At 45.4% G+C, this 21547-nt stretch overlaps 2 protein-coding genes across 5 annotated transcripts in view; both read right to left on the bottom strand.

Moving 5' to 3' along the window:
• Positions 1 to 745: 745 nt before the first annotated feature.
• On the bottom strand, positions 746 to 13521 carry HTRA4 (HtrA serine peptidase 4). The gene is made up of 9 exons (XM_070952342.1): positions 12962 to 13521; positions 11274 to 11373; positions 9050 to 9254; positions 7113 to 7307; positions 6992 to 7024; positions 5320 to 5434; positions 5089 to 5146; positions 3442 to 3537; positions 746 to 911 (listed from the first exon to the last, which is right to left on the bottom strand). Exons 1-9 carry the CDS (start codon positions 13380 to 13382, stop codon positions 746 to 748), a joined length of 1389 nt encoding a protein of 462 aa, XP_070808443.1. The 5' UTR covers positions 13383 to 13521.
• A 2832-nt stretch (positions 13522 to 16353) lies between these two features.
• Positions 16354 to 21547, bottom strand: part of PLEKHA2 (pleckstrin homology domain containing A2) — a 110441-nt gene continuing 105247 nt past the window's right edge. For all 4 annotated transcript variants that reach the window (XM_070952467.1, XM_070952464.1, XM_070952463.1 and 1 more), the window contains exon 12: positions 16354 to 20493. In XM_070952467.1, the coding sequence (XP_070808568.1) occupies positions 20128 to 20493 (366 nt within the window). In that variant the 3' untranslated portion in view covers positions 16354 to 20127. The remainder of the gene's footprint in view (positions 20494 to 21547) is intronic.

Here is a 21547-nt window from a genome sequence, read left to right as displayed (position 1 = left end):
TTAATACTAACTACTTGGGCCTGGGTCACAACAGATTGTCGTGCGTGCATACGCGCCAGAAACCCGGAACGCTAGCTGCCTGAAACCAGAAGTTGACTAGCTGAAACCAGAAGTTCATTTTCAGGTGCACACATGCGCCCTGGGAAGCTCTTTTTCCTGGTTGCGACCCAGATATGCGTGCATGCACACCCCCTTTATATATCAGGTAGCCAAGGACTACAGAACACTGCCAAGGGTATAGCATTACTATGGAGACATTTCCAAAGAAGGCAAGGTTGACTCAAGATCAGGGATGGATGGGCCATTTAAGAAGGCAAAAGAGGAGAGTAAAACCTATCTGAGGCTTAGCACATTTATTTTGCTTCTTACATGTTCAATATTCAAATCCCATAAAAAGTTCTGCCTTTTGATTTCAGACTTCGACAATAAGATGTTTCTTTGTAGGGCCCATCAAAACGGGAATGCACAGAAGCCATGATGACTGTCTGTAGAGGTTCCTGCCGTATTTTAGGGACTTAAAAGAGAAGATTTTGTAGAACCCGCCAATCAGCTTGTTTCTTATTTTCCTCCCTAAAAACTAAGGTGCGTCTTATACTCCAGTGCGTCTTATACTCCGTAAAATACGGTATATATATACTGTACATTCAGGAAAGAGAGCTATCTGTAAACTATAGATTTTTCCTAAACTGTTTCTTATCAAGAACAATTGAAGATTCCAACACCCGTTGGGTAAAGCAGGTCCAATTTAATCGATTTCGTCTGGAGTTACTGTCAAAATGATGTCTTCATTTCCTCGTCTCACTATTACTGCCAGGATACGGTTGTTCCGAACGGCTTCTGTCACATCACGGGTTGAGGTGGCTCGTTTTCCGTTTATTGCTATGATGACATCTCCATCTTGCAAGCCAGCTCTGGAAGCAACCCAAATCAGGAAGTGAGTCAGTGGTGGGTTTCAAATTATTTTACTACCGGTTCTGTGGGTGTGGCATGGCTTGGTGGGCGTGGCAGGGGAAGGATACTGTAAAACCTCCATTCCCTCCCCACTCCAGGGGAAGGATACTGCAAAATCCCCATTCCCTCCCGATCAGCTGGGACTCGGGAGACAGAGAATAGATGGGGGCAGGACCAGTCAGAATTTTTACTACCAGTTCTCCAAACTACTCAAAATTTCCGCTACTGGTTCGCCAGAACTGGTCAGAGCCTGCTGAAACCCACCTCTGAAGTGAGTGTATATTTAAACAAAAGAAATGAAACCGATAAAATCCATCATCAGAGCAAGTGACAGGTAGCTCCATCTTTATCTGACATTAGGGCCATTTCAAGTCAGGTTCTGGGATCAAGAGACACACATGCTTCGTAGAGAAGCCAGTGTTTTGAAAGCAGTGGTGAAATGTAAAATTTGTTATTACCGGTTCTGTGGGCGTGGCTTGGTCGGGGGTGGTGGTAATGTGACTGAGTGGGTGTGGCCAACTTTTTTTTTTTACTTTTTAAAAGCATTTTTTTACAACCTATTCGGGCGAATAGGTTGTAAAAAAATGCTTTTAAAAGGTTAAAAAAAGGCTCTGATGATCGCGCGGCCCAGCTGTGATCGTCAGAGCCTTTTTTTTTAACCTTTTAAAAGCAGGAAGTAACGACACTCGGGTGGGTGGGCGGAGCCTCGCGCCGCCATCGCTACCGGTTCTCCGAACTACCTGCCACAATCGCTACTGGATCACCTGATCCGGTCCGAACCAGGAACATTTCACCCCTGTTTGAAAGGAAAATTGTAGGAAACTGGGATGCTGATGGAAACCTCACACTTCTTCTTCCACATTTGGTCAAGACAGACCCCCTGAGGAAACTCGGAACTTAATAACATGGGAGATCTTTGTGGAAAAGTGATGTTGGAACATGGTTGAAAGGACAGTGAAGACCACCAAAAAGATATGTGAGCATGGCTTGGTGGGCGTGGCAGGGGAAGGATACTGCAAAATCTCCATTCCCACCCCACTCCTGGGAGAAGGATATTGCAAAATCTCTATTCCAGGGGTGAAATCCAGCAGGTTCGGACAGGTTCTGGAGAACCTGTAGCGGAAATTTTGAGCAGTTCGGAGAAGCGGCAAATACCACCTCTGATTGGCCCCACCCCCCATCTATTCTCTGCCTCCTGAGTCGCAGCTGATCGGTAGGAAATGAGGATTTTACAGTATCCTTCCTCTGGAGTGGGGAGGGAATGGGGATTTTGCAGTATCCTTCCCCCAGGAGTGGGGTGGGAATGGAGATTTTGCAGTATCTTTCCCTGGAGTGGGGAGGGAATGGGGATTTTGCAGTACCCTTCCTCTGGAGTGGGGTGGGAATGGAGATTTTGCAATATCCTTCCCCCAGGAATGGGGAGGGGATGGAGATTTTGCAGTATCCGTCCCCTGGAATGGGGTGGGAATGGAGAGTTTGCAGGGTCATTCCCCTGCCATGCCCACAATACCCCCACAAAACCGGTAGTAAAAAAAAATTGGATTTCACCACTGCTCCATTCCCACCCCACTCCAGGGGGATGGATATTGCAAAATCTCCATTCCTACCCTACTCCTGGGGGAAGGATATTGCAAAATCTCCATTCCCACCTCACTCCTGGGAGAAGGATACTGCAAAATCCTCATTCCCACCCCACTCTGGGGCCAGCCAGAGGTGGCATTTGCAGGCTCTCCGAACTACTCAAAATTTCCGCTACTGGTTCTCCAGAACCTGTCAGAACCTGCTGGATTTCACCCCTGCCTCAAACTAAAGAGGAAGACAACAAATGCAACATGGTGCCAGTAAAAATAAAGTAGCACCCTGAAGTGTGTTTGAGATGACCACATCTGTCTCAAAAAGAAGGTTAAGTAATTTGGATAACTCAATGAAATGCAGCTGAGTTGACGTCATGATAATTCCTGGCCTGCTGAAATAAGATTGGTCCAGTAAATTCAGTTGGTTGAGTTTAGATGTCACGCTAATGCAGAAAGAGTCATTGGAAACCCATAAATAAATATTGTGTTAAAACCAAAAATCAAGCAAAATAAATTGTTGGCTTAGTGTAATGTGTAAACCCAGTCAAAAGAGGGACTTCTAAAGGAGGCTCAGATAAATTGGATGAGACTTGAAGTTCAGATTTGCACCATGTTCCAAGATAAAGTAAACTACCTTGACTATTTTTTGAGCCAAAAAGAACATAGGAAGGAAGTAAATAAAGTTTTGGAATGTGGAGTCCCCAAACTTTCAGTAGAAGAGAATATATGTTTACCTGTGAGGTCCTTGATGTCCTTTGAGCTTGGCAGATGTTTCATTATCTGAGTAGGTAATAACATCATGATCATCAACATCAACATCATCATGACGACCAAGCTCAGAGAGGACCAAGGACCTCACAGGTAAACATAAATTCTCTTCTATTGAAAGTTTTGGAAGAAAGCATCCACCTCTTACCTGGCAGCAGCTGTTCCTGGTATCACTTCATAAACATAGACACCGGACCTCAGGTTGGGAAAATCTCGATTATGCCGTCTCAGCTCATGGATGAGACTAAGAGGGAGAGAGAATGACAGCTCCACCATCAGCAGCTCCAAACGCTCTTAAGATAAGCTAGTAAACTCTTGCCATTTTTCCTGGTTTCCTCTCCACACATATATTAAGTTACAATTTCCATCCTAGTTAATGCTGTCAGAGGTGAACATATCTGGAAGGTTCTAGGTGGGGGAAAGGCCTACCGATCAAATAAATTGGCAAAAGAACAAATAACAGGTGTGACTTCCTTCCAACTTCCTCAGAAGTTAGCAAGAAGTGATTTGAGAAGTCATTTTCAAGCCAACAGATAAAAAGCAATATGGCTGAACGTGAAATGAAGTCCCTACCATCACGAGATTAAGATGATCCCTAAGGCTCTTAGCCTTTTGCAAGTTATTGACTACCTGGCTGTTCCCTCAGACATTTGGATCAGGGGAGATGAACTCTGCTACTGTAAATGGTTAGTAGTTAGAATTTATTCTTAGATATTTGGGGGTTTGTTTGTTTGTTTTTAATTTTGTAAGTCCCTTGTGTGAGATGGGCAGAGAGAGAGAGAAAGACAGAGGTGACAGATTGAGATAGATGAGATAGATGAGATAGATGAGATAGATAGATAGATAGATAGATAGATAGATGATAGATAGATAGATAGATAGATAGATAGATAGATAGATAGATGACAGAGATTGAGATAGAAAGAGATGGTAGATGATAGATAAATAGAAAGGGAAAGAGAGAGAAAGAAAGAAAGATAGAGATAGATGACATAGATTGAGATATAACAGAAAGAGATGAAATATATAGATAGATAGATTAGATAGATTAGATAGATTAGATAGATAGATAGATAGATAGATAGATAGATAGATAGATAGATAGATAGATGACTGAGATTGAGATAGAAGGAGATGGTAGATAAATAGATAGAGAGAGATGACATAAATTGAGATATAACAGAAAGAGATGAAAGATATAGATAGAATAGATAGATAGATAGATAGATAGATAGATATAGATAGATAGATAGAATAGATAGATAGATAGATAGATAGATAGATAGATAGATAGATAGATAAGATAGATGACAGAGATTGAGATAGAAAGAGATGGAAGATGATAGATAAATAGATAGAAAGAGAGAGAGAAAGATAGATATAGATGACATAGATTGAGATATAACAGAAAGAGATGAAAGAGATAGATAGATAGATAGATAGATAGATAGATAGATAGATAGATAGATGATAGAAAGATAGAAAGAAAGAGAAAGATGATAGATAGATAGATAGATAGATAGATAGATAGATAGATAGATAGATAGAAAGATAGAAAGAGAAAGATGATAGATAGATAGATAGATAGATAGATAGATAGATAGATAGATAGATAGATAACAGTGAGATTGGGATAGAAAGAGATGATAGATAGATAAATAGATAGAGCTAGATTAGATAGATGACAGACAGATAGACAGACAGACAGACAGACAGACACCGTAGGGAGAGATACAGAGGGATGATAGGGCCTGTGTGAGAATAAGAAGGATGGAAGGGTAGAGGAATGACTTACTTGAATGTTAGGGGGACCATCCGGAGTCCCAGATACTTTTTCTTGGGAATTCTCTTACCTAGAGAGAAGCAGGAAATGAAAAGCATGCTTCAAAGGCCAAATTAAAAAAAAAGGATGAAAAGGTAAGGGCTAGTTAATAAAGGGGTGCAGTGTTCTCTCATGATGAGACCACTACTCTGCGTTGTTCTGGCTGGGTCCGACAATCACTTGAGCAATTTCCTGGGATCCTACCTTTCACCTGACGGTTGTGAGTTTCTTCCAGAAAGTGGCGGATCCGATCGGAGGGGATGGCAAAAGAGATGCCAGCCGTCACCTTCAGAGTATTCATTCCAATGACTTCACCATCCTGTGGGAGAGGAGCAGGTGAAAGTGAAAAGAAAGATTCAACCCAGGTTTATATCCCTTGTAAATAAATAGCCCATAGTCCAGAGCCCTGGATTGCCAGTTGTCAGAAATGGTGTAGGGTCTCCTGCTTGGGCTGGGGGTTGGACTAGAAGACCTTCAAGGTCCCTTCCAACTCTATTAAAACAAAAACAAAAAAAGATCTCCAGCATTTCATGCTGTCATGGTTACATGTCTCCCAATCAGGGGGGAAATCCTACCGGTTTGGACCGATTCGGGCGAACCACTAGGGATTATGGGCATCAGTTCACCGAACTGGTAGTAATTACCCCTCCTTGGCCCCACTCACGCCTGGCCGATCGCCACTCACCTCTTCTGTGCACTCGATATTACACAGAATTCAATGTTAAATGCAGCAGAAAGAATGCTAACTTTTCTCCCTCCATTCACAATGGAGCTGCTGCAGGCTGTCCCTTTTAAGGTAGTCCCCAGGAGGGAGAGGGCCGGGAGGGAACCATAAAGGGAGCAACAGCTCTGTTCTGAATGGAGGGAGAAAAGTTAGCATTCTCTCTGCCACAGAATTCAATGTTAAATGCAGCAGAGAGAATGCTAACTTTTCTCCCTCCATTCACAACGGAGCTGCTGCAGGCTGTCCCTTTTAAGGTAGTCCCCAGGAGGGAGAGGGCCGGGAGGGAACCATAAAGGGAGCAGCAGCTCTGTTCTGAATGGAGGGAGAAAAGTTAGCATTCTCTCTGCCACAGAATTCAATGTTAAATGCAGCAGAGAGAATGCTAACTTTTCTCCCTCCATTCACAACGGAGCTGCTGCAGGCTGTCCCTTTTAAGGTAGTCCCCAGGAGGGAGGGGGCCAGGAGGGAACCATAAAGGGAGCAGCAGCTCTGTTCTGAATGGAGGGAGAAAAGTTAGCATTCTCTCTGCCACAGAATTCAATGTTAAATGCAGCAGAGAGAATGCTAACTTTTCTCCCTCCATTCACAACGGAGCTGTCCCTTTTAAGGTAGTCCCCAGGAGGGAGGGGTATGGAGGGGAGCAGCTGGAATGGAGCCGTTTTCATGAAAGGCAGGAAAATGGGGAAGGGGATTTTCCTGCCTGTCATCCATTCCTCAATCTCAGCACAGACTGAGGGAAGGAAGGTAGGCAGGAATATTCCCCTCCCCATTTTCCTGCCATTCGCGACAAGGAGTGTCTGGGAGGGGAGGAGCCAATGAGGAGCCCCTCGATGTGAGTGATGTCAAGTTGGCCACGCCCACCCAGTCACATGACTTCTCCCCCAACAAGCCACACCCACAGAACCGGTAGGGGAATTTTTTAAATTTCACCCCTGCTCCCAATTCACATTTTGTCACTTATTCTGGATTAAGCATTCACGGACATTCATATGTTCTGAGTTATACTCTGGTTTGCTTGTGGTTTTTTTTTTTTTTGGTTGTGTGAATCCAAATAATTGTGGCTTATCCCATGAACAAAATGTAATAAGTCCTCAACAAAGTGGAACATTGTTGGTGTTTAGAAAAGACAAAGATAAAATAAACAGTCCTTACCAAATTCACCAATGGCCCTCCTGAATTTCCATACTGTGAATGAGAAAAGAAGGAAGTGATCGTATCATGGAAAAATGATTTTCTCCAAGTTTTCCAAAGTCCCTTCCGCACCGTCTCTTACATTGATAATGGCGTCGGTCTGGATATATTCCATGTCAGAGTCCTTCATCCCAAGCTCTCGGCCGTCCCGTTGGGTACTGCTTACAATCCCAGTCGTCACAGTGTTTTGCAAGGAGAAGGGACTCCCCAGAGCCACCACAAACTCACCAGGCCGAAGTTCAGAGGATCTTCCCAGCAGGAGCACCGGAAGGGCTACCTGACTCAAGAAGAAAAACATTCAAAAGTCAGACTTGGAGGCCACCATTTCTCCTAGTCTCCAGGGATAACCACTGCCAGTTCGGACCAGTTCAGGCAAACCGGTAGTTCTGACGATCAACTGACGATCAACCCACCCACCCACCCCCACCCTATTCTGTCCTATATTTCCTTCTTTCTGTCTGTTGTGGCTCCGTCCTCCAAGCCTATCTTATCGGAGGAAGAAGTCTCCGAACATGAAGGAGTGGAGACGGCCAGGCCTCCCTCTCCAGGACCCTCCTCTCTGGCAATGCCTCAGGTGTCTCCCGAAGGAGAAGAGATTGGCCAGGAGCCAGGTGTTTCCAAGCCGTCGGATAGTGACAAAGAAACATTGTGGTTGGACCCACGCCAGCGTCGGAGAGACAAGCGTGCCGCAGCAGAAAAGGAGGCGTGCCAGAGATTAAGCTGAGTCACTGGACCACACCCCACAGGCTATAAAAGGGAGTGTGGTGGCCATTCGGACTCTGTGACGGACAAAGCTAATCTCTGGCGAGTCACTTTGCACCTTTGGACACAACGCCTATTTGCTGTGGATTTAATTACAAACTGGACTATTCAAACTGTGTGTATTTTTGTCTGTGTTATTGGAGTAAAAGTTCTTGGCAGGCAGCCACGGAGTTGCTGCCAAGTTCCTTATCACTGAGGTTGAGTGTTTGAAGAGTTTATTTAACCCTCGGCTGGCTGGTTGGGTGCGTGTGTAGGACGGGGACAGAACAGTGGCTCAGCTCATTTCTGTGCCTCTGCTGTTCTACTTACTGGGGCTGCCTTAGAAGGTAAGCAGCTGAGCTTCAAATTGCTGTATTTTGAACGCTGTGCGCAAGTGCGTTAGGCACGCGCACGATCACTGAACCAGGGGTAGGTTCTACTTACCTTTACTACCGGTGCGCAATGGGAGCGCGCCAGTGATGGGTTTCACAATTTTTTACTACCGGTTCTGTGAGTATGGCTTGGTGGGCGTGGCATGGCTTGGTGGGCGTGGCAGGGGAAGGATACTGTAAAATCTCCATCCCAATCCAGAGGAAGATTACTGCAAAATTCCCATTTCCTCCCGATCAGCTGGGACTTGGGAGGCAGAGAATAGATGGGGGTGGGGCCAGTCAGAATTTTTACTACCGGTTCGCCGAACTAGTCAAAATTTCCTCTACCGGTTCTCCAGAACTGGTCAGAACCTGCTGAAACCCACCTCTGGAGCACGTCCATGCTTGCTTTGCTCGCGCGCGCATGTGTGCTTCTGCAGATCGTCCACTTTTACTACCAGTTCGCAAGAACCGGACAGAACCGGTTGCAGCCCGCCACTGGGATGAACCAAAGAGCTGAGGTGGTGCAGTGGTTAGAGTGCAGTACTGCTAGCTGAAATTCAGCAGTTCGATCCTAACTGGCTCAAGGTTGACTCAGCCTTCCATCCTTCCGAGGTGGGTAAAATGAGGACCCAGATTGTGGGGGGGCAAGAGGCTGACTCTGTAAACCACTTAGAGAGGGCTCTAAAAGCACCGTGAAGTGGTATATAAGTCTAAGTGCTATTGCTATAACGGAATATGCAAAAAACCCAGTGTTGTTCCTTAGGAGTGTTAAATAGCAAATGCATTTGGGAGTCTTTCTCACAAGCGTTGCTTTCTTTCTAGTCTAATCATGTAGGTATCTTGCCGAGTAGTAAACATGCAAGAAAGAGTTTTCCCCCTGCTGGAACGAGAAAGCTATACTCACCTGGGTGTCTATTTTGATCAGAGCAATGTCCAGTTTATGGTCAACATCTTTGATCTGGGCGTCCACCTGATGGCCAGTTTTGAGCTCGACTTTGATTCTCTGCTTCTTGTTGAGGACATGGGCATTGGTGAGGATTAAACCATCTTCGGATACAATGAAGCCTGAGCCACTGGAAACCAGAACCTCTTTTTGTGTGTAGGGTGCCCTGGCCCAGGAAGATAGACAAAAAAAGGATAATAATAAATCCATTCTTGCCAACTTCAGAATGTAAGGCGGTGTATCCGTGGACTGGGAAATTCTGGAAATTAACGTCCATTCATTCAAATACATCAAGAATATGAGAAACACTTTTGTTTCCACATGGAAACCGCTTCTGAACTTCATGCTTGATGTGGAAAAGAATGAAACTCTGACTTTGGGTTTATTTATTTATTTATTTTTATATGCCGCCCTTCTCCGGAGACTCGGGGCGGTTTACAATGCGTTAAGCAATAGCCTTCATACTTTTGTATATTTTATACAAAGTCAGCTTATTGCTCCCACAAACCGGGTCCTCATTTTACCCACCTTAGAAAGGATGGAAGGCTGAGTCGACCTTGAGCCTGGTGATAATTGAACTCGCAGCAATTGCAGGCAGCTGGATGTTAAATGCTGCCTTAGTAGGAGGCATTAGCCTCCTACGCCACTCAGGCTCCTATTAGATTGATAGATCTTTCTAGAAATGACTTGTCCGTAGGCAAAGGTAAAGGTTCCCCTCACACATATGTGCTAGTCGTTCCTGACTCTAGGGGGTGGTGCTCATCTCTGTTCCATGCGCCTTTGGTGTTGAGTCATGCCAGCCACATGACCACGGAGACGTCTTCGGACAGCGCTGGCTCTTCGGCTTTGAAACGGAGATGAGCACCGCCCCCTAGAGTCAGGAACGACTAGCAAATACGTGCGAGGGGAACCTTTACCTTTAATGTACATCTTACTGACTTCACAAGGTCTATTCTAAAGCTGCCTAAACAGAGATTCTAATAATATCTTTCATTCCTTTTTTTTTTTTTTTTGCAAATTAAAGAAGTGATTCTTTAAAAAATCCAAGCAGTCTTATTTAAAGCAGGTTTTAAATGCTAGTGAGAATATGTATTTCAATATTTGGTGTAAATCTTTTCTCTTTTTCTCTGCAGGCTGAAAGTTACCTGCACAACTGTCACGGCTGCCGTTCCCACTTTTTAATAATTGAAGGGGTAGATGGTGAAAGAATCTTTAAGGGGAAAACTTGAAGGGCAGACGGAAGGACATTTTCAACAACTAGTCAGAATTTGGTTAACGTCAATGCCTACAGAAGACTTATCAATTTCCTCTGGAGAGAATTTGGTCCTTCTCACTACAATCCAAGTGTTGGAGATGTAAGTGTGATGATGCCACGTATTATCGTATATGGTGGACATGTACAAAAATCAAGGCATTTTGGATTAAAATTTGGTGGATTATGCAAAATATTCTTAAAAAGAAGATAAAGTTTACCCCACAGTTGTTTTTATCGGGTATAGTTACAGATTGTACGGTTATAGAGACTAATTTGATTTTGAACTTAATAACCGCAGCCAGACTTTTGGTAGCGCAGTACTGGAAGAAGGAAGATCTACCTACTATTGAAGAATGGACACTAAAAGTAGTGAATTTAGCAGAGATGGCTAAAATTTCAGCATATTTGAAGGATCACTCAAATGAAAGATATATATTGGAATGGAGAAGATGGATTGACTATATTCAAAATAAATACGGGACTAAAAAGTTTCAAATAGCTTATGAATGGGAAAAAAAAGAGATATTTAAGGGAATTCTTATGTTTAGTCATGTAAAGGGGAGTTAAAGTGCAAGAGGGAGATAGGAGTTTATAGATAGTTTGCATATGTTAGCTTATGTTTGTTAAATGCTATACCCTGTATTTTGCTCTGGGAAGTCCGGGAGGAGTGGGGAGGAAGGTTGGGTTGGGAGGTGGGAGGAGGGGTGGGAAAATTGTTTGTAAAAAATTTTTTTAAAAAACTTTTCAATAAAAAAAAATTGAAGGGGTAGATGGTGAAAGAATCTTTAAGGGGAAAACTTGAAGGGCAGACGGAAAGTCATTTTCAACAACTAGTCAGAATTTGGTTAACGTCAATGCCTACAGAAGACTTATCAATTTCATCTGGAGAGAATTTGGTCCTTCTCACTACCTGTAAACAGTTTCTCTTACCTGCGAAAGAGTTCCAGATGAACCACAGAAGGGGCAATTTTCTCCACCACGTCAGCAATAAAGTTAAATTTATTCCTTAGACTGTTGATGTCCACAGCACCTGTAGAACAATGACTCTCCTAGTTCATTGAGGCATCTTAAAGCCAGTGAGAGGCAATGCTAAAACACATGGGGATTTGGGGCAGCGGTGAAATCCATTTTTTTTTAATACCGGTTCTGGGGGCATGGCTTGGTGGGCGTGGTGTGGCTTGGTGGGCGTGGCTTGGTGGACGTGGCAGGGGAAAGATACTGCAAAATCTCCATTCCCACCACACTCCAGGGGAAGGATACTGCAAAATCTCCATTTTCACCCACTCCAGGGGAAAGATACTGCAAAATCTCCATTCCCTCCCCACTCCAGGGGAAGGATACTGCAAAATCTCCATTCCCTCCCCACTCCAGGGGAAGGATACTGCAAAATCCCCATTCCCTTCCCATTCCAGGGGAAGGATACTGCAAAATCCCCATTCCCTTCCCATTCCTGGGGGAAGGATATTGCAAAATCTCCATTTCCACCCCACTCCAGGGGAAAGATATTGCAAAATCCCTATTCCCTCCCCATTCCTGGGGGAAGGATACTGCACAATCCCCATTCCCTCCCCACTCTGGGGCCATCCAGAGTTGGCATTTGCCAGTTCTCCGAACTACTCAAAATTTCCGCTACCGGCTCTCCAGAACCTGTCAGAACCTGCTGGATTTCACCCCTGATTTGGGGTCCAGTCCCCCCCAAATCTCCATAGAAAACCGTTGCATGGCAAATGATGCCACCAAATTAGTTTTAGTTGGATGAACAACAGACTGATCTACTATAAGGAGTTTCCATACACAACTTTTCCTAAAACTGGTGTCATCCACAGAGATAGACCGGGCTCCAACTCACATCATCACTGGTGAAAAGGCAGCAATATTCTTGCATTTGTATATGCCTGCTTAGTAGGGCTTTTGGCCCCCCCTAAGTGGTGTTCTTTTTTTATACAAAGTCAGTTTATTGCCCCCACAATCTGGGTCCTCATTTTACCTACCTCGGAAGGATGGAAGGCTGAGTCAACCTTGAGCCTGGTGAGATTTGAACTTGCCGTAATTGCAGGCAGCTGGTGCTACTTAACAGCACTTTACTCTGCTGTGCCACCAAGGCTCCGTGGGCTCCAAGGCTATCTCTGAAGGGGTCAAGCTATTTTCCAAAGCCCCCGAAGCCCAGACCAGAAACCATGGTTGGAAACTGAACAAGGAAAGATTCAACCTGGAAATAGGGAGACACTTCCTGACAGTGAGAACAATCAACGCAAAGAACGGAAGTTGTTGAGAGCTTCATCCTTGGAAGCTTTCAAGAAGCAGCTGAACTGCCCTCTGAACTGTCAGAAATGGTGTAGGGTCTCCTGCCTGGGTGGGGGGGTTGGAGTAGATGACCTACAAGGTCCCTTCCAACTCTGTTCTTCTATTCTTTTACTTTCTCTTCCCAAGAGAAACGGTGTGGAGTTTTACTACTGCAAACTCCTCCTGTGCTTGGACAGTTTAATGAACCCAGGAACAGATTCCAGCTCTTCTGCCTGGTAAACTAGGTTTCTAGCCAAGCTGTGGCCCCAAGTAGGAAAGGGACTCTCAGTTTTCTCCTCTACCTCCTCCCCACCCCACGTGGACCCCGCACCCACCTGCTTCTCCGCAGTTTCCCTTATGGACTGGGACGACGAGCGGCTGGTGGCCAGAGCTGGACTGATGGTTCCGGGCGCGCAGCTGGCAAAGGCTGCTGTAAGTGCGCCCATCGCTGCCACAGACGCCCAGCGGCCCCTCGACGCACGAACAAGTGCCAGGTCCTGGGCTGTCCGGCTGCCGGTAGCAGAAGAAGCCCCGGGCGCAAAGACCGTCTGGAGCGCACGGTTGACCCTCTCCAGGCGCGCAGTCCCAGCAGCAGCCGCAGCTGTCCAGCTGGAGCTCGCCTCCGACGGCCAGGCAGGCTTGTGGGGAGTGAGGCGGGCAGCGCATCTGCTGGCACTCCGCTGGGCAAGGCGGCAATGGGCTGGAAGGAGCGGCCAGGAGGAGGAGGAGGAGGAGGAAGAGCGGCGACCGTGCCATGGCCTTGGACGGGGCGTCCCTGGAACGAACAGTCTGCAGGAACCAGACTGGATAGCTGCGCCGACTGCTTGCAGCTTTATGCGGGGAGAGCCAGAGGGGTCGGGGCCAAGGGGGCGGAGGCCCGTGGGTAGCTAATGCCACCCACCCACCACCCCCGCCAGTAGTCACAGGCAGAGGCGCGTGGATCAAAACTTAAGCTGGACGCGCAAAGTTCTCCTTACCAATCAAAGCACAGAAAAGCACTGGTGAACGTCAGGATGGAATCAGAGCTGGGGCGCAATACCAGGACTTCAGCATAGAATAGAATGACAGAGTTGGAAGGGACCTTGGAGGTCTTCTAGTCCAACCCCCTGCTTAGGCAGGAAACGCTAACCCATTCCAGACAAATGGTTCTCCAATCTCATAAAAAACTTCCAGCGTTGGAGCATTCACAATTTCTGGAGGCAAGTCGTTTCCACTGATTAATTATTTTAACTGTCAGAATTTTTTTTTTTCCCCCAGTTCTAGGTTGTTTTCTCTTTTTGATTCGTTTCCACCCATTGCTTCTTGTCCTACCCTCAGGTGCTTTGGAGAATAGCTTGATTCAGAGGTGAAATCCAGCAGGAGGATCTGGAGAACAGGTAGCGGAAATTTTGAGTAGCTCGGAGAACCGGCAAATTCCGGGTGGGAATGGAGATTTTGCAGTATCCTTCCCCTGGAGTGGGGTGGGAATGGAGATTTTGCAGTATATTTATAAATTGGGTGTTTTAAATTTGTTTTGGCCAAAAAAATTAATAATTTTAATGGATTTTTAATGTTTGTATTATCTGTATTTTATCTTGGCTGTTCACCGCCCTGAGTCCTCCTCCACCGCCCTAAAATTAATAATTTTAATGGATTTTTAATGTTTGTATTATCTGTATTTTATCTTGGCTGTTCACCGCCCTGAGTTCACCGCCCTGAGTCTTGGCTGTTCACCGCCCTGAGTAGGGCGGTATAGAAATTTGATAAATAAATAAATAAGTATCCTTCCCCTGCCACGCCCACCAAGCCACACCACACCCACCAAGCCACACCCACAGAACTGGTAGTAAAAAAATGGATTTCACCACTGACTTGACTCCCTCTTCTTTGTGGCAGCCCCTGAGATATTGGAAGACTGCTATCATGTCTCCCCTGGTCCGTCTTCTCATCAAACTAGACATACCTGATTCCAGCAACTGTTCTTTATATGTTTTAGGTTCCTACCTTTGAATGGTTCCTAAGCCGCTGGCCTTCTCCTCCCAGATACCACTGTTCAAGGTGCTTTTGCAGATCTGTTTAAGAGCCCTTGCTAGGTTTGGAGAAGAAAAACTTAGTCCATCTGGTGGGATCAAGAGGAAGGACCTTCTCGCTGGTGGCTCCTACCCTGTGGAACTCCCTCCCTGTGGAAATAAGATAGGTTCCCACTTTGATATTCTTTCAAAAGGCCCTGAAGATATGTTTTTTTCACAGATCTAGAGACCTCAGGATGATATGGAACCCATCAAGTGTTCGTTTGATTGTTCACATAAGGCGGGTGTGTGTGTACAATTATTGGGGTTTTTTTTAAAAAAAAAATAGAGGGTTTTATTTCTGTAAGTCAGCCGGAGTCACGTGAGTGAGTTGGGCAGCCATATAAATTTTCTTGATAAAGAAAATTAAAACTTGGCAAAGTACCTCTGCCCATAGCAGTCTACCTGTAAACAAATTAAAAGGCCTTCAGCCAAACTCCACTGGTGGGGATTATATGAATAAAATGGTAAAGGTTCCCCTCACACATATGTGCTAGTCGTTCCCAACTCTAGGGGGCGGTGCTCATCTCCGTTTCAAAGCCAAAGAACCAGGGCTGTCCGAAGACGTTTCCGTGGTCATATGGCCAGCATGAATAAATGCCAAAGGCACACGTAATGCTGTTCCCTTCCCACCAAAGGTGGTCCCTATTTTCCTACTTGCATTTTTTACGTGCTTTCGAACTGCTAGGTTGGCAGAAGCTGGGACAAGTAACGGGTGCTCACCCCGTTACGCGGCACTAGGGATTCGAACCACTGAACTGCCAACCTTTTGATCAACAAGCTCAGCATTTTAGCCACTGAGCCACCACGTCCCTCTAATTTAAAAAGCCCTCCCATGGATACCCCTAATTTTTATATAGAGTTCTGGATATCTGGATGTGGCTTTTATTATGAAATGCCCCATCTTGTTCTTAGACCTCGGGAATGGGATTTTAGAGATTAACAGAGTTGGAAGGGACCTTGTAGGTCATCTAGCCCAACCCCCCCCCCAAAGCATTTCTGACAGATGCCAGTCCGGTCTCTTCTTGAAAGCTTCCAGTGATGAAGCTTCCGAAGGCAACTTCTGTTCCATGGGTTGATTGTTCTCACTGTCAGAAAAGTTCTCCTTATTTCTAGGTTAGAATAGAATAACAAAGTTGGAAGGGACCTTGGAGGTCTTCTAGTCTAACCCCCTGCCCAGGCAGGAAACCCTACACTACTTCAGACAAATGGTTATCCAACATCTTCAGCAACAATCTCTTCTTAAAAGCTTCCAATGTTGGAGCGTTCACAACTTCTGCATGCAAGTTGTTCCACTTATTAATTGTTCTGTCAGGAAATTTCTCCTTAGTTCTAAGTTGCTTCTCCCCTTGATTAGTTTCTAATAAACTTTAGATAAAGTTTATTAACAGCCTTTGTTTGAGAAAGACTGAGTTATTTTAGCAAATTAAGTTTTGTGCAGACTCTGTGTGTGCTGAGTTCTTTGGGGTCTGTAGCTGGGGCAGAACAGCAACTGTGGTAAGAAAGGTCATAAAAATGGGGCAAAACTCACTTAACAAGCGACTCACTTAGCAACAGAAATTTGTGGTTGTAAAATGAGGATTACCTGTACTAGGACCCAGTATTTAATTTTATATGAAATCCAACATGAGAAGAAAAAAAAAAAAAGAGAGAGAGAGAGAGACAACACAAAATTCTGGTCATAATTTTATGTATTAACAACGGCTAAAAAAAAAAAAAAAAATCTCCAGAGCAAAGAAGTGGATGAAAGCTGTAATTGTGGGTCTATTGATTGGGGGATTAAACCCCATTTAACTTTGCAGTAATAAGCACGCCTTCCAGAGGGTGTCAAAAAACAATCAGGTGGTCCACAGCATAATGCTTTAATTACTCTTTCTTCCTCGCCTCTGTGTTATCAAGGTTAAAACCAAAAAACAGCATGATCTCTTAAATCAGGGGTGTCAAACTCGATTTCATTGTGGGCCGCATCAGGGTTGTGTTTGATCCCGGAAGGGTGGGGGTGTGGCGTGACCGGGGTTGACGTGGCCAGCTCAACATCACTCGTGTCGGGGGCTCCTGTGGTGGCCCGAGCACTCTGCCAGCGATAACAGGCTCCCGAGTTCCGTTTTCGGCTGCGACGGCCTCCTGCAACCCTCGGCGAGCGAAAACGGAGCTCGGGAGAGCCACTTGCGGTCCTCCTGATCTCCATTTTCACTGGCCGAAGCACCAGGGGCCAGTCCTTTGCTGTTTCCAGGGTGACCTCGCGGGTCAGATCTAAGCAGTCCGTGGGGCGGATCCAGTCCGCGGACCTTGAGTTTGATACCCCTGTCTGAAATGATTTTAGCAGCTTCCTTCCAAGTGTGAATAACAGCCTTCACAAAAGGCTCCGGATCAAGTTATGCCCATCGCAAGAATTCGATGACATCCGAAAGGGGAGAAAAAAAAGAAGATGCAAATGATTTCAATTTCCTTAAATTACAAAGGTTGCCCATTTTTTCTTTTGAGGAGGTAAGAACAATGCAGATTATTTCAGCCACTATTCTTCCCTTCCAGTACCCACGTTGATTAGGGGATTCGAAGTCACCTACAGCCTCACATCTCAAGCAAGTATTATTTTTGCCAAATGCTCGGCAGGAATCTGGAAGCAACAGCAAAATAACCCATCTGGCTCAATAGGAGAGATCATACTGCATCTTATTTTTTTTTAAAAAACAACACACAAACAAACAAAAGAAAAGTCTTATTCCTGAATGAACCGAAGTACAAAAGGATGCACACCTGAGAATCTTGGCATCACAGACATTCACACATTTTGCGAGAGAGCAGTAGTCTTTGCACAATTGAACACAGGATTTTAACCGTAAGCCTATGGCTCAAAACGGGGAGTGGGCTTCCTCCTCATCTGCTCCAAAGCGTGCTTCCTGACAACTATCGGAAGGCAAGATTAGCACTGCGCATTTTCCGTTGCAAATCTGTACCACCACTGATGTGTTCGCAGCGTCCCCTGAAATTGTTTTCTTTAAGGAGAGACCGTCAAGCTTGAGTAAGATGGAACCACAGTACTAGGAAATAATAGATCTATCTGGGCAGGGATGAGCTTCAAAAAATTTAGCAAGGAGTTCTCTACCCGATTGCTTGGTGGGTGTGGCCATGTTGGCCTCCTGCACCATGGAGGGGGGGCGTTTTTGTCCTCCCCAGGCTCTGGAGGCTTTTCTTGAGCCTCCGGGAGGGCAAAAACGGCCTCCCCAGGCTCCGGAGGCTGGAAATGGGCCCGTTTCCGGCCTTCCCTAACTTTCGGTAGGCCTGTTTTTCATCCTCCCCGAGCTTCTGTGCATGCCCTGCACTTACCTGCATCCAAAATGGGCCGCGTGGGGACTCCTGGGAGGGGCGGGTTGGGCAGGGCCAGCCAGGAGTGGGATTTGGGGGTTCTCCTAACTGCACAGAATCTTAGCTAGAGGTTCTCCCGAACCCCTGTGAACCCCCACCAGCCCACCCCTTCATTTAGGAGAGCTTTCCTCCTGCCTCTACTCTACCATTCAGAACTTCCTGTACCTTCTACCTGCTGACTTAGTACAGACTAGGAACTCATCTTCATTCAACATAACCTTCCTGAAATGAAATCACGGTAGCCAGAGCTTGTAAGGTCCCACTTTGGGAAAGACATAAGATGAGTAGGAAGCAAAGAAGCTGGACTTTGTTTTGGAAGGGTGGTTCTTCGGTTCTGTTCTCCTCTTGATCAACTTTTCTCCTCCTTGGTGGGACAGACAGGTATTCCCGACTCCCACGTTTTCTGAATTAAATTTCCTCTGCCCTCCAAGCCCAGCTGTCCTTGGAATTGCCAAAGGAGGAGGAAGCAGTCTTGCAAAGGCTAAATGAGACCTACACCTTCCTGCTCCTTGCAAGATGTTCATCTCCACTCCCATCACAATAGATTGAAGCGTCAGGGGATACTACCGACTTGTACCCCCTCCCAGGTCCCCAGGATCCAAAGGTTACCAGGAAAGACCCCACTTTAAAATCTTCATGAATCCTAGGCAGTCATTAAAAGAATTACTCAGTTCTGGGTGTCAATATCTGCTCAGCATATGACAACCTCATTGCTCAAAGTATCATTTGACATTCACTATGGAAAAAAAAACCTTTTGGTACCTCCATTATTATTATTTTTTTCACAGTCGCACAGACCCCCAGAGAAGGGCTGAAACAAGATGCTATTTCAACGAGGATGTCCTTGCTCTGTTTCCTCTCTCCAATTTCTTGAAAATTCCTTTCTTCGGTATAGATTTTATGTATACCTTATCGCCAGCCTGCTGTTGAATGTTCTTAGAATTTGTTGGGCGATGTTTTTCACCCTGCCATGTTGCTTTTTTGATAGCCAAGCTACCTGCTACAAACAATTATATTATGAGGAGCTCAAAATCTTAACTTGGTTGTAACTCAAGTAAGTACCAGAATCTCATATTATCATCTGAGACTATCATCTTTAAGAGAAAGGAAAGAAGGGAGGGAGGAAGGGAGGGAGGGAAGGAGGGAGGGAAGGGAAGGGGAAAAGGGAAGGGAAGGAAGGAAGGAGGAAGGGAGGTAGGGAAGGAAGGGAGGAAAGGGAGGAAGGAAGGAGGGGAGGGAAAGGGAAAAGGAAAGGAAAAGAAGAAGAGGGAAGGAGGGAGAGAGGGAGGGAAGGGAAGGGGAAAAGGGAAGAGAAGGGAGGAAGGAAGGAGGAAGGGAGGAAGGGAAGGAAGGGAGGAAGGAAGGAGGGGAGGGAAAGGGAAAGGGAAAAGGAAAGGAAAAGAAGAAGAAGGAAGGGAAGGGAAGGGAAGGGAAGGGAAGGGAAGGGAAGGAAAGGAAAGGAAAGGAAAGGAAAGGAAAGGAAAGGAAAGGAAAGGAAAGGAAAGGAAAGGAAAGGAAAGGAAAGGAAAGGAAAGGAAAGGAAAGGAAAGGAAAGGATTACAGCCTAAGCTTTGGAACATTAAACAAGGTAAACTGCCTTCAATTCATCCACCGATCAAGCAAAACCGCACCATTGTTGCTACCAGAACAGAAAGAGTAGATCTACTATGTTGCTGTATGTTCCGGGTAACTCTTAGTAAAGCCTTTTTGCACAAGCAAACAGACAGAAACGCGACATGTTTATCAAGGCCTCCGACTGTCGTCTTCCCTTCCCTTCCCTTCCCAGACAGGAAGCAATGATGGCGGAACGAACAGCTTCCAATGGTGAATGGGGTAAGCTCCTTTACATGGTTCTGGCATCCTCAACTGACTTGAAACAGGACCACCGTGGACATTCTGGCACCCTCTGAATGAGGCTGGATCTTGAGAAGTCTTCGGCAACCCACACGTGAAGTGTAGATCCTCCTTAGCTTTAACTTTGTTGCAGTATCTGTTCCCCCTCTGCATTTGGAGCTGGTGCAAGCTAGCAATTGTTCATTCAGAACATCCCATCCTCAGAATGCCTGTTCCACCCCCTTGCTCCACAGTCACACGTCTGAGGTTCTGATGTTTTCATCATCCAAGTCGATCAGAAAACGGTGCTCTTTGAAGTTCTGGGGTTCCGACCTGTGTCGGAAACGCCTGACCTGGGTCTCTCCAGCATCTCGCTCCGTGGACAAAGGGGCAAACCCAGAGTTGCTCAGCTCTTCAGCCTGTTCCTTGGACGCCGGCAGCTGCTTCTCCTCCAACTGTGGCACGGGCACCCAAGGCAACCAGCAAGAAGTGGAAGGACTTTTGTGACCAACCTTGGACTCTTCTCGCTGCCGTAGCCATGCTATGGAAGCCGTGGTGGAGCCAGATAAGATGGGGCTTCCTCGCTTATCCATTGACACTGATCTCACCAAAGGCATTTCCTGCAAGGCAAAACCAGAAGATCAGTCACAGCTAAGAATCAATACAGGTAGTCCTTGGGTTCTGTCCGTAAGTTCAGCGACCGTTCAAAATTACTACGGTGCTAAAATAATAAACTTAGAACAAAAATTGCAGCGGTTGAAGCGACCTTTATAGTATTTTTTATCTCCTTTCTCCACTACTGGTCTTACCTCCTTCGAGACCGTCTTCTGCCACCAGTAGCCTCCCACCGGCCAGTCTGCTCCCACAGAGAGGGTCTCCTCAGGGTGCCATCGGCCAGATTATGTCGGCTGGCGACACCCAGGGGGAGGGCCTTCTCTGTGGGAGCCCCTGCCCTTTGGAATGAACTGCCCCCAGAAATGCGTAAGATCTCCGACCTCCGTGTATTTCGCTGTGCCCTCAAAACCTTGTTGTTCCGCCAGGCCGGGCTATCAATGTAAAGATTTTAATTGGTTTTAAATGTGGGATTTTAAATTTGGGGGTTTTATAATTGAGCCAATTATTTAATAATTTTAATTATTTTTAAATTTTGTTTGTCTTTGTGCTTTTAATCAGGCTGTACACCGCCCTGAGTCCTTCGGGAGAAGGGCGGTATAGAAATAAAATAATAATTATTATTATTGGTTAATCTTTGGTGAGATTCACAGCCTTTGAGGCTGGTTAATAGCTCAGCAGCTCGAGTCCTAACCAAGGACCTAGGAACTGTTAAGGTATCGTCGGAGGATGTAAGCTGTTCCGAGTAAGGTGGTTTTTTGTAGAGTCAAAATGTTCAAGTTCGGCAATATTATTATTATTATTATTATTATTATTATTATTATTATTATTATTATTATTATTACTATTTATTGGTTAATCTTTAGTGAGATTCACAGCCTTTGAGGCTGGTTAATAGCTCAGCAGCTCGAGTCCTAACCAAGGACCTAGGAACTGTTAAGGTATCGTCGGAGGATGTAAGCTGTTCCGAGTAAGGTGGTTTTTTGTAGAGTCAAAATGTTCAAGTTCGGCAATATTATTATTATTATTATTATTATTATTATTATTATTATTATTATTATT

The sequence above is a fragment of the Pituophis catenifer genome, unplaced genomic scaffold (genome assembly GCF_029215685.1).
Source record: "Pituophis catenifer annectens isolate HBS135680 unplaced genomic scaffold, rPitCat1.0.hap2 SCAF_12, whole genome shotgun sequence".
Classification (NCBI taxonomy): Eukaryota; Metazoa; Chordata; class Lepidosauria; order Squamata; family Colubridae; genus Pituophis; species Pituophis catenifer.
Note: the sequence above shows the minus strand (reverse complement) of the source record. Positions and strands in the feature narration are given on the sequence as shown.